Source organism: Suncus etruscus, chromosome 3, assembly GCF_024139225.1.
Source record: "Suncus etruscus isolate mSunEtr1 chromosome 3, mSunEtr1.pri.cur, whole genome shotgun sequence".
Taxonomy (NCBI): Eukaryota; Metazoa; Chordata; class Mammalia; order Eulipotyphla; family Soricidae; genus Suncus; species Suncus etruscus.
In genome coordinates, this window is record NC_064850.1 from 17,595,925 (window position 1) to 17,609,331 (window position 13,407).

At 42.1% G+C, this 13,407-nt stretch overlaps 1 protein-coding gene across 13 annotated transcripts in view; it reads left to right on the plus strand.

The window, feature by feature from the left end:
* Positions 1 to 13,407, plus strand: part of LOC126004028 (acyl-coenzyme A thioesterase 6-like) — a 226,179-nt gene that overhangs the window by 141,511 nt on the left and 71,261 nt on the right. The window contains exons 2-4 of one of the 13 annotated variants that reach the window (XM_049770428.1): positions 3,473 to 3,608; positions 6,185 to 6,387; positions 8,868 to 9,502. The exons of 9 other annotated variants lie outside the window; for them this stretch is intronic. In XM_049770428.1, the coding sequence (XP_049626385.1) occupies positions 3,473 to 3,608; positions 6,185 to 6,387; positions 8,868 to 9,473 (945 nt within the window). In that variant the 3' untranslated portion in view covers positions 9,474 to 9,502. Of the gene's footprint in view, positions 1 to 3,151; positions 3,609 to 6,184; positions 6,388 to 8,867; positions 9,503 to 13,407 lie in introns of those variants that run through there. 3 more of the 13 variants (XM_049770420.1, XM_049770412.1, XM_049770411.1) reach the window with 3 other exon arrangements.

Sequence of the window (13,407 nt, forward strand, 5' to 3'; positions counted from 1 at the left end):
CTCATTTTGGTGGGCCTGTGCAAACAACAATTGCCACTGTAACACCATTTTTACTGTGCTCCTTTAACTCTAATCCTTAAAAAGAACACACTTAAAATTTGAGGTTAACTTAAGCTAATATGCATGTACATGGAAATGTAAAAAAATACTATGCCTGTAATGTTTAAGGAGTTAGGTAAGTTTTATGGCTTTAGATTGCCTTGTGTGCTGTTAAGAAATATTATAATGTGTTACAGTCTGGGGACTTGAGGGACAAAGTAATTGTACATGGATTCTGTCTTATTTATCTTAATGTTCTTTGGCTGAAATTTCAAAGTTAAGATATCAGCAAGGGGACTTCTGAGAATTATGTTATGGGTGATTGTCCTTCCACTGTAACTTTACCTTGTCCTCTTTCTTTGCATCTTTGTTTTCATAATTAAAAATAAAAAATTAAAAAAAATAATTTATTCAAGAGACAAAATTGATTACCATATTGAAGTAAACTGACATAACATAATATAGTAACATAACATAACATATAGTTAATATAATAATACATGTAAGTCAAAGAACATTTCTGAATAAAACACAATTTTTTGATCATAATGACTTACATATCTTTCATAGTAGTATTTTAGGTACATATTAACATTGAATCAGGGGAATATCCATCACCACCAGTGTTGTCCTCCCTTCATCCCTGTTCCCAAGCATATATCCCTTCCTCCCCTTTCCCCCCAGAATGCTAGTGTAACTAAAAGCATATATGTTATGTGTTCCATCCCTGGCATTAAATATGGTCCCTTAAGCCTGCCAGGAGTGATTTCTGAGTTCAGGACTCAGAAGTAACCCCTGAACTCCACCTGGTGTGGCCCAAAAACCAAAATAAAAAAATATAAATTTTAAATGGGCCTGTTTATACTGGAATGCTGGGGGTAAAAGGAGTGGTGGTTGGGATAGTCTCTGGGAACGTGGTAGAGGGATGTCAACACTAATAGTGGAATTGACCCTAATTTATTGTATCTCTGAAACCCAACTATGAAGGACTTTATAAATCACAATGGTGCCAATTAAATAAAATAAAATTATTTATTGTCACCAGGGCAATAATACAATATAGGAAAGGCATTTGCCTTGGATGGGTCTGAACCAAGTTCAATTCTTAGAAGTCTAAATAGTCCCCCAAGCCTGCCAGGGGTAATCTCTGAGTTCAGAGGCAGGAGTAAGCCTTGAGCATCATTAGGATTGGCCAGGAAATAAAAAATACTGCTATTTTAAAACAAATAATATGAAATAAAACTTGTGTTGCCTTCTAGATTCCTTATCTTAAAACTTTCAGCCATAGATTAATTTAAAGCTGAAGAATATTACTTATTATTTTTTCAGTGGAAGAAAAGAGGTCTCCAATGGTAAACGATGTACTATGGTTCAACTATTTATAGCAGAGTAGGATTTGGGTGGTATTTAGGTCATAATCAGTTCTGCTCAGGGCATGCTCTTGGCAAGACTCAGGAGACTATATGTGGTGTTGGTGATCAAACCAGGTCAGCTGTGATAATGTAAGTACCACCATTTTCCTGAAATCAGCCACTGTCAACTTATGCCTCTGTGTTTCTGGGAAGAGTCCACTGAGGGACTTTTCAGAAATATCAGTCAACAAACTGTGACACTTCTTCAAGTACCCCCCCCATTTGCTTCTGGATCAGTGCAGCTTGTGACACATCCTGCCTGCACCCTATATAACATATGGAAGGACTAATTATGAAGGCTGAATAATTTTGTGTTTGAGACCCCAAGTAGATGCTCAATAGTAAACAACTTAAAATTCCTCTGGTACTTTGTGTCTCTCTACCAGAACTCATAACGGGCCACATAAAAAAATAGAAATATTGAACTTCAGAAATAATTGCTTCAGTGTCATCTCTGAGCAGAATGTCTTCAATATAGTAAGTAACTCAGAATCATTCAATATACCTGTTTATGGTTCATCTTATCAAATTACGACAATTGTGAGAGAAACAAGGTATTCTGGAGGCAAGATGGTTTTGGACTTGGGGACACACTCTGAAGGACTCAGGACTTACTCTTGGCTCTGCAATTAGGAATCACTCCTGGTGGGGATCAGTCCTGCTGGGGACTGAACTTGGGTTGACCTTAGGAGAAAAATTCTAAAACAAAATAACTGGCTCCCAAAATAGAATTTACTGCTATTGAAGTCTGGGATGTTTTAGGATGGAAAACAATGTCCTAACGATCAAAGAATACAACATCGGGATAATTTCTCTTCCAGAAGCAGTCTCAACCACAATTAGTGCTAGGTTGCTTATGTTTGGTAATCTCAACTGAAATCTGTATTTCTGATAGCCCACCTATGACTTAAAGCACAAAGGGTTGGATATGGGCTTAGTCAAATATAAGAGCAATCATTAACTTGTCAAAAGAGTCACTAGCTTCCTGAGAACAGATGACATCTTATGACTTAGTTTCCAGAACTTGAAACTTTAAACATTACCTTGTATCTTGACAGAACTGATACAGTTTAACCCTGACACTGCAGTGACCAAATTTGTAAGATGCAGAACATTTCTGATGAAGCACTACAGGTGTTTCTCACCAGTGTAGTGTGGTTTGTTATTTTTTTTCTTAACCTATATAAAAGCATTACCATAACCCCTTTTCAGAGAAGAAAACTGATTTCCAGGCTTTCCTGCATGTCCCTTGCAATAATTAAGGCTCGGAGCCAAGGATCCATTTCATAAACCAAACCGAAGCAGTCTAGTTGCTGTTTAGCTCACTGGCAAGAAACTGAGGAGTTAGAGAAGGACTAGGCTGCCCTACTTAGGAATGACCACAACGCCATGTGCTTTTCAAACTTTCTCTTATAACTGGCCCCTTTATTCCCTAGCCTGTAACCTCTCAGCAGCCTTTGTCTTTGTTTCCACACTCATCAATTTAAGTTGCAAGATTGTTGATTAACTTCTCTGAAAACTTTCTTTCCTTTTGTTCTGGATTTGCACAAACACTAGGTGCCCTCGCAGTTCAGGGAGCAACCCCAAGCTGGACCAATGGGAGGACGCTAATGGCTCTCTGTCACTGCTGTCCAAGGAGGTGGAGACTAGGCCAGGCTGTGGTGATTTCCAAAAGTTAGGGTTACCCCTTTCCTTTTAGGATGGCAGTGACGGTGAAGGTGGAGCCGGCGGGCCGCAGCCTGTGGGACGAGCCCGTGCGCATCTCGGCCTCGGGCCTGTCCCCGGGGCAGCGGGTGACCCTGCGCGCGTCCCTGCGCGACGAGAGGGACGCGCTGTTCCGGGCCCACGCGCGCTACTGCGCCGATGCCGGCGGCCGGCTGGACCTGGCGCGCTCGCCCGCGCTGGGCGGCAGCTTCGCGGGGCTCGAGCCCATGGGGCTGCTCTGGGCGCTGGAGCCCGACAAGCCCTTGGTGCGGTTGATGAAGCGGGACGTGCAGAAACCCTTCGTGGTGGAGCTGGAGTTGCTAGAGGGCCACGATCCCGAGCCCGGGCGGCTGCTAGGCCGGACTTTGCACGAGCGCCACTTTCTGGGACCAGGGGTGCGGCGGGAGCCTGTGCGCGCGGGCCGGGTGCGTGGCACGTTGTTTCTGCCGCCAGGTGAGTGCCCAGGATGTTTCAGAGAGACCAGTGGTGTGCTCCATCTGTGTCCCTTTGATTCTCTTGGGTCTCGGAGGACAGTTTGTCAACCTGAAATTTCCGGGGACTTCCCTGTCACTAGCGGTCCCAGCGAGTTTGCAGAGACTGTCCATTCCAGCCATGTTTACAGAGCCACTTTGTGCCCATTTGCAGGCTGTGTTTGCAAGACAGACAATTTACCTCTTTCACGTGTAACTTGCAAGGAGGCTAAAACCTGGGGGAGGCGTTACCCCCAAAGTCATGAGAACAACTCCCTCCGAACCTCTTCAATACCCAGTCCTGAATTCTTAGCCAGGGGTGCTTTTGAAATGTCATTCTAGGGGACATTTGGTAATCTCTGGACATTTTTCATTATGTCACCTAAAAGGAAAGGCCCTTTTTGACTTCTAATGGGTACAGGCCAGAGCCACCCACATGGTTTGTTCAAAAGGCCACTGTGTTCACTTTTATAAGCCCTAGCCCATATAAAAACGAGGGGAGCAGATAAAACCAACCCAGAAACAAGATCCTAGAGCTGACCTCTGACCCATAATTTTTTTCCAGCCCCCTCTCTGGTCCCCCCTCTGGTCCATGGATTTTAGAGTGACAAGGCCCCCAAGTGGTCAACTAATTTCTTGCCTGAAGCAGGGTTTATAGAAACGTTAGTGTTGGGCCTGGAGAGATAGCATAGCGTTTGCCTTGCAAGCAGCCAATCCAGGACCTAAGGTGGTTGGTTCGAATCCTGGTGTCCCATATGGTCCCCCGTGCCTGCCAGGAGCTATTTCTGAGCAGACAGCCAGGAGTAACCCCTGAGCAACGCCGGGTGTGACCGAAAAACCAAAAACAATAAATAAAAAAATAAAAAAGAAAGAAACGTTAGTGTTGCCATAGTTTACTGAATTCCTAAATGCAATACTGAGATTATTCTCCAAAGCAAGAGATCCGGCTTTATTCTTACAGTTCTTCAGCAATTCAGAGTCTCCGCAAGTGGCTTCCACTCAAATGTAACCTGGAACTGGGTCTTATGCAGTCCTAGAGTTCAGTATTTCTAGAGACTGGCATAGGGACATAGTAGAGTTCAAAAAAATATACTAACTAAGATTATATGAATTATTTAGAGATTCAGTAAGAAGCAAACTTTTGGCGACAGGAAAGGTGTTGCCCCACCTGTGGGGTCCCATTTCTCCTTTGTTGGTTATTTGTGTATACTCAAAGAACTCCCAGAATGAGAAATTGATTCCCATCTCCTTGTCCCCTTTTGGGGGGAGATCTTGGTAATATTTATCCGCAGCAAACAATACACACAGACAGGAGGGTTAAGGGGTAAAAGGTTGGATGAAGAGAGTCCTTTGTTTGCCTGCTGCAAGCTCTGGCTGGCTCTAGATAGGTAGGGCACAGTTTGATCTCTGGCCCCATATACAGCCCTCTGAGGATGACCAGGAATGATTCAGTAGTATGAATCAGGAGTAATCCTTGATCACTGCTGAGTGTGGCCCCAAATAAAAAAATGAGAAAAAACTCTGTCCAGCCATATTATCCCTGGCAGAAAATGGTCATGACAAAGCATTTAAGGTCTGAGTTTGAGCCCCAGTACAAAACCAGGATCGCAAAATAGCCCATGTTCCCACAAGTGGTCCTGAATACTCCAGACTACTATTGAGGTTGCCTCCATTAAAAAAGTAAGTTTATTTCTGTTTTCATTACTTTGTTTTGGGACTCCACCAGCTGTGTTCAGGGCTTACTTCTGGTTCTGTGTTCATAGGTCACTACTGGCAGGCCTCTTGGGACTAAATGTGGGCAGTCCCATCAAGGCAAGTGCCCTACCTTCTGTACTATCTTTCCAAACCAGTAGGAATGTTAAGGATGTCCTTCTTTATTATTATTTTTTTTTGAGTGGTGGACCTCCGAAGCCGATGATGTTTGTTTTTGTATGTTTGTTTGTTTGTTTGTTTGTTGGTGGGGGAGCTATACATGATAATGCTCAGGGGCAAGTCCTGTACTTTCTATGTACTTAGGCTGTATACTTAGGAATCATTTTTGTTGATGCCTGGGGATCATAAGGGATGTCGACTATGGAATGTAGGTTGGCCACTTGCAAGGCAAGCAACTTAGCCACTGTTCTATATATTTACTCCAGATGGTCTTCTTGAAAACTGGAGCAGAGAATGTGAGATGTGAGGAGATGGGAAATATATTCTATCCTATCCCCCTGTATGTGTAGGGCATATCCAGCTACCAAAGCAAGTTTTTTTTTAGTAAACAAAAAGAAAATTTTATGAAAATTGTATATCTTATTTTATATATCCTCTAATCTGGTATACTTAGACTACTACTGCTTTGTGAAAAATGCTGGCAAACAAACATAAGGCATGTTGGTTCCCTTTCTTATTCCCCTCAATTATTTAAGAGAAAAAAAAAAGTCAGGGTAAAAAAGACGAGCCTTTTCCCACTAATCTCCAGTTCTACTTGCTTTATTTGTTCCTCTGTATTGATACCTGGAAGATGAGCTCCAAAGACATCTCAAGAGTGTCTAAGTTCCTTGTGTTCTGTGTGTGCAGGAGCAGGCCCCTTCCCTGGGATCATCGACTTGTTTGGAAGTGGTGGAGGTCTTTGTGAATATAGGGCCAGCCTCCTGGCCGGACATGGCTTTGCTGTGCTTGCCCTGGCTTATTTCAGATTTGAAGACCTACCTAAACAGTTGGATATTTTGAACTTGGACTACTTTGAAGAAGCTGTGGACTTTATGCTGCAACATCCGGAGGTGAATTTGCTCTTCTGAATGTCGATGCTTGGGGGTAGTGTGAATACAGAGCTGAACCCAAAGATTCTACCACCACACCGGGGACTGAAAGGCTGCTTCAGAGTTACTAGGATTTCCAAGAATGTGGTTCCACCGTAGGGCACTTGCCTGGCATGTAAAGACCTTGAGTTCGATCCTTGGTAGCCAGCGTGCACTACACACACACACACCCATCCACACATATATATGTTATTAAGATTAGTTAAATTTGTACATTTGTATCTATCTTTCTGTTGCCCCTTACGACTCAACTGTTTAGGGCCAGAGAAATAATACAAAGGTTAAGGTACTTGTAGTACATACGACAGCCATGACAATGGTTCAAATTCTGTCATTTACTACTCAGGACCAGGTGTGGACCCTGTGTACAGTGATTGCCACCCCCATACAATTATTTTGCTATTACTACAATAGAATGTTTATTCTTTGCTATTATCTTCTTATTTGGAGCAAGACCCACACCAGCAGTTTTCATCACTTACTCAAGTGAACTCAGGCTTCACTGCTTGAAAAGCTTGGAGAGTATATTAGATACTGGAGATCAAACCTGGGTTGACTCAGAAAGGCAAGTGCCCTGACTGTTATATTATCTCTCCAGACCCTTTGCTATTATTTTCTAAAAAGATCCAAACATTCTAAGAAACAAGTTATTCTGCCAGATTGAGGAGGTTGAGAGGAAAAAATTTGACATTGGGGGCTGATAATGTGCCCTGGTGAGGGTTCATATACCTTATATGACTCTAACTCAATCATGAACAACTTTATCTTTGAAAAAAAAAATTCCATTATGAAGAACCTCGTCAACATGGTATTTAAAAAGAAAAGGAAAAGCAGATATTATGCTAGGCCTATATAGTGATCTGTTAGAATTGAGCGGTGATTTATTAGCACATTTGCTAAAACAGCGATATTGAACCATCACGATAGATTTGTTTATGAGAGAAAAAGACCCTGGGAAAAATAAGAGATTTGTACATACTCTTAAGTCTCTCAAAACTACGTAAGTATGGCATCTCCCTGCACCTTTTAGGTTTAATGCTTAATATGGACCACTCTGGTAAGGGCTCACTAGAGCCATTCCTGGTAATGTTGTGTACTTGATAGTACAGATTATTTTTTTTTTTGAAACACACCTAGTGTGTTGTTTAGGGCTTACTCCTGGCTCAACATTAAGGGATCACTACTGATGGGTTTGGAGGACCATGTGGGATGCTGGGTATTTAACCCAGGTGGGCCACATGCAAGTCAAGTGTCCTACTGGCTGTACAATCACACTGGCTGATGAATGATTATTCTGTTAGTGTGATAATGGTGTCATCGTATATTTAGATAAAGCCAGGTAGAGTGCTTTGGTCTGAAGGTGTTGTGGGAATCATTTGATGCTGGAAATCAAACCCAGAGATTTGCACATGCAAGGCAGGTGCCCTTTTCACTTGAGCTCTCTGCCCATCACCTGGACCTTTTGTACCAGATGACCAAACCCTAAGCTTCCTGCCTGTAAGGTAAGGAGGCAAAGGGACCAAGGAAGTGTCTTCACTTGGAACCCCTGTGTTCCATTTTCCTTGCCCTTGGAATTTGGAAACTCAGAATTCTTTGCTGAAAGGTGATGGTCTTTCTTATAAGTCTTATGCCTCTTTTCTGGTTTATCAGCAAAAACAGATTTTGCTGCAGCCTAGGTGTTCACACTCATGTACAAAAGAACCCTCAAGGGGCCAGAAATTTAGCACAACGGTAGGGCGTTTGTCTTGCTTGCAGAAGGATGGTGGTTTGAATCCCGGTATCCCATATGGTCCCCCGAGCCTGCCGAAGGGGTGGAGGCAATTTCTGAGCATAGAGCCAGGAATAGCCCCTTAATGCTGTCAGTGTGACCCCCCCAAAACAAAACAAAACAAAAGATCCCTCAAGGTACATGATGGAGTGAGAGATGGAAAGAAAAAGAGAGTGGCTATAGAACTAGATACAGGGGCTGACTTTCCCTTGTACCTTATTTTAGGATAAAACAGAATTTCCAAATGTACCTGACCCAGTAACGTGTTACCAAAAAATTTCTATGAAGTTTGGGGAAAAGTATATTTTATCTAACTCTATTTTCATTTGGTTTGTAACTTTTAGGATTTAGGTATGAGTTGGGGCAAAGAGATTGTACAGAAAGTAGGGTGCTTGCCTTGCAAATGGTTCTATTCCCAGCACTGCCACATGTGACCCCCCCAAATAAAAGCCCTATAATCTAGGTACTAGGTATATGGGTTTCTGTTCTCTTTCTTCAGATCCCATAAATATTAACAGAAGGTTTATATTCCAGGAAATCGATTGCTTATTAGAAGATAGGAACTTTGTAGATTGTTGCATAAAGAAAGAAGGCAAATGACATTAGATAAAGCTGCCTAGAAAATATAACTGTTTGCATCCTAGACTTGTTCTCTTGTTTTCTTTCCTGTCAGGTGAAAGGCCCTAGTGTTGGACTTGTTGGCTTCTCCAAAGGAGGTGACCTGTGTCTCTCAATGGCTTCTTTCTTAAAGGGCATCACAGCCATTGTACTTATCAATGCTTGTGTGGCTAACACTCTGGCATCTCTTCATTATAAAGACATGATCATTCCTGACCTTGGCATGGACCTAGAGAAAAAAAGAGTTACTGAGTCAGGACTTTTGAATTTCGTGGATGTTTGGAACAATCCTTTGAAGGAACCTTACTGCCAAAGTGTTATTCCACTGGAAAAGGCTCAGGGACCCTTCCTGTTTATTGTTGGCTTGGATGACCAAAGCTGGAAGAGTGAATTCTATGCTCATATTGCCTCTGAACGGTTACAAGCTCATGGAAAAAACAAACCCCAGATAATATTCTATCCAGGCACTGGCCATTGTATTGATCCACCATATTTTCCTCCATCATTAGCCTCTGTGCATTCAGTATTGGGTGAAGCAGTATTCTATGGAGGTGAGCCAAAGGCACACTCAAGAGCTCAGGTGGATGCCTGGCAGCAAATTCAAACATTCTTCCATAAACACCTCAATGGCAAGACATCTGTTATGACAAGCAAAATATAACTGTAATCAAATACCATATTATAAAGCAGGTAGGCATGTTAATAAAGGTCTGACTTGTACTCATGTGTTAGATTTTATAGAATATCTCAAACTTTTGGGGGGGAAGTATAGCCACACCTTATGGTGTTTTGTGTTTAGAAGTGACTCTTGACAATGCTTGGGGACTGTATGCCATCCCAGGGATTGAACTGTATCAACCACTTGTACGTGAAAACTCTTCAAAATAGAACCACTATTTCTAAATCTTTGTCAGGTCCTTTGGGACCTTTGCAAGTCTTCTTTCTTCATTGCTGGGTACACATTTTTCTTTATTATCTTTACTCAATATAGAATCTTAATCCAACAAAGTAAAGAGTATGAAATGGAGCACAGAAAGCCTCTTCGGCCACAGTGCTGGAAATACTGGAATTAATAGTGTTAAAAGATAGAAGGGAATGTTAAAGTTTGGAACTAACTGCTGTTTGCATGTGTAACCTAGCTTTGCTGCGAACCTAAGTACAGCCATGACAGGATCAAGTTTTTTGGTTTTATTGTTTTGTTTTTGGTTTTTGGGTCACACCCAGCAGCATTCAGGGGTCACTCCTGGCTCTATGCTCAGAAATCACTCTGACAGGCTCAGGGGACCATACAGGATGCCGGGATTCGAACCACCGACCTTCTGCATGCAAGGCAAAAGCCTTACTTCCATGCTACCTCTCCAGCCCAGGATCAAGTTTTAAGGAACAAAAACCAGGCCAGAAAAGCCACCTAGGAGCCTGCAGGCAGACAAGGTCACCAGCGCCCAGTGTGCACCCACGCCCTTCCTCTACTATTTCAGCTGACTCAGACCCTGAGACCCCATAAACCTCAATATTCCACTCTAGATATCTAGCTACAAAAGGAAACACTTCAGACAACAGCCAATCAACTTAAAGTTTAACTGTGATGATTTGAAGCCTCTCTAACCCTATTAAAGGAGCCTGAGAGCTCAGTAAGGGGTCATTGCCTTACAGGGGTGCAACCAGCATGCTGGTAAATAAACTCCCATGCCTTATTGCAGTGCTGTTCATTTCCTGTGGCCTTTGTAGAATAGATCCAAAATTTGAAATTAACTTTAGCAGTTAACAGTAGAAATTCTCATGGTTTTCTCATTGTTCTGGAAGCTGGAAATTAATGTTTTTGAGGCTCCTTTTATTTCCAATACATGTCCAAACTGAGTGGTTCAGTGCTTTGACCCCGCATATATTTAATTTGCTCTGCTTGTATGAGGCCCTGAGTTTACTCCCCAGAATTTGAAATATTTTAAAAAATGTTTAAACCTTTGGCTAGAGCCATAGCAGAGTGGTAAGGCACTTGTCTTGTATACAGCTGAATGAGGACTGACTGGGTTGGATCCCAGCATCCCACATGGTCCCCTGAGCCTGCCAGGAGTGATTTCTGAGAGCTGAGTCAGAAGTAACCCCTGAGAGCCATGAGGTGTGACCTCAAAACAAACAAAAACTAGATCTAGAGCAAAGGGCATGTTAGGTGTTTGCATTGCATGAAGCCTACCTGAATTTTATCCCCAGTACTCCATATTGTCCCTCAGAGCACTGTCAGGAGTAATTCGTGTCTGCAGAGCCAGTACTGAGCAATGCTGGTGTAGCTCAAACACCAAAAGAAAAAAAGAAAAAGGAAAATAAGAAAGATATACAGCACACATAAGAAAAATGATGCTCTACTGTTAAAAATTGTCTTTTTTCCCCTTCCTTTCAGTTTTTAGGGCTTTGGTTTTAGTACTTTTTTTTTGTTGTTGTTGTTGTTTTGGGGCCACACCTTGTGGTAACTCTGGCTTTGTGCTTGGGAGCCAATATGGAGTGCTGGGGATCAAACCAGTATGCAAGATAATGTCTACAGTTTTTTTTTTAATTTTATAATAGCTTATTTTTATTGAGGATCAGAAGTTAATATACGGTTAACATTATTTCTGCACACATCTTTCCAACAATACCCCCATGGCCTGAGCACTTCTTACCTTCACAGTAGCCCAAGGGCCCCTTTCATAATAGCTCAATCCAGGGCCTATTTTAGTAACATAGGATTGAAACATAAACCAATCAGATTTGTACAAGTACAACAATTTTAACCAATGGGAGCATAAACACATTTTGATGGCGGGAAGGATAAAGAGGAACCTGGCAGGATGGGGGGAGGGGAAGCAAATTCTTAAACAAATAGCTAATTGATATTTACGCAAATACAATTATTTGTTTAGCCTATTTTCCATTTAGATCTATCTTTTGTGCAAGCAATAAGGATCATAATTTAAATTTTACAAAAACATATCTATAACTACATGCTTGAGAGCAGTTACAAAAACAGGTTCCATGGAAAGGTTAAAGCATCTGGTTAAGCCAGATTCTTTGTGCTGAGCTAAATTTATTTGCAGAGTTTTCTGTTGGCTCGGGGCTATGCAAACTTTTGTGGCTTGAATCAGACAGGCGGTGGAAAATTCATTCAGAGTTCCTTTGATATGTGGGGTGCTCGATCTCCCACATCTCCCCCTGTTTAGTATACAATATAGAAGGGACAGACGTGCCTCGGTGGACTGGCCACACTGGGTGAAGAGATGTGGGGCTTCCAGTCACCGCATCTGCTACCCTTGATTCAGTTGTTTCCAAAGCTTGGCAAGGCACAGATTGAGGTCTATGTGCCAGCTCCTCGATAACTTCAAACTTAAGTGGCGGAGAGTTGGCAGGAGGGGAGATGTCAGGTGTCAGCTGGTCTTCTGAGGTGCATAGTTGTTGGTACAGAACCTTTGAGTCCTTTCTGGTTGCTTCATCCACTTGATTCTTTACGAAGGTGGTGAGTTTGCGAAAAGCCCAAGGACCAAAGGAAACTAGCAACATAAAGCCAATGAAGGGCCCCAAAAAGGCTGGGAGCACTGTTGTTATCCATGGAGTGGTAGAAAACCAATTTTTGTACCAGCTCTCACTCTGCTCTATATCTTTTTGTCTATTTACTAAATTATCCTCTATGTGTTGAATGCTATCTCTAGCTAAGCTGAATTTATTTTAAAAATCAACATTTTACTCTAAGGATGACACAAATTCCCCCCTCCCTCAAAAAAAATGTTAAATTTTGAACCACGGCGGTTATTCTGCACTCTTTGCTAGGAAATCAACAGTAGTGTAAACTTCTTTAAGTTTGTAAACATTTTTAGCAACAGTTATAAGGCATTAGCAGATTCTAGAGTATGAACCAATGAATAAATATTTGTGCTTACACCAATAACACCTAGGCCTTTCAATAAGGCTAGGGTGATGGCAGTGTTTGATTTTTGTACTGCAGCGGGGAGAGACACAAGATTATATTTAAGAGGTAATAAGGCAATTTTTGATCTAACAGTCAATTTAGGCATTAAAACAACCAAAACACAGTGGTACTAGGACTAAAGAAACAAATGTAAAATAATGGGGGAGATAAACTAGTGAAACAGGCAAAAAAACGTTAAATTGGGGGCAATCATGAACTGAAAGGAGAAATCAACGACAAGAATTTGATTACAATTTTTTCAGATTATTAAAATTTGCGGCAGGGAGGTCTTGGAAGAGTTCTTGCATTGGGGATACTTTTGGAGCTAGGCCCAGTTTCAAGGAACAGTCCGCGTTAGGGAGAGTTAGTAGGGAGGGCCTCGCAGCATGAGTCCACAGGGGAGTTGGCTGTCTTTTCTTTCAGGAGACGAGGTGTGGGTTTATCTGGGTGTCCCCTCGCCTGGGTGCAGGGTACTGGTTCGTTGAGTAGGAGGTCGATCTTGATGCCTAATAGAATAAGGACTGAGGGTGAAAATTTTTAATATGGTGGAAGATCTGGATGGGATTGAGGGGTAAAGGGATAGTTGGATTTCCGGAGGGGAGAAAGGAGAAGGTATATGGGAAGGGTATAAAGGAAGAGAAAAGAGAAAATACCTTAGAGA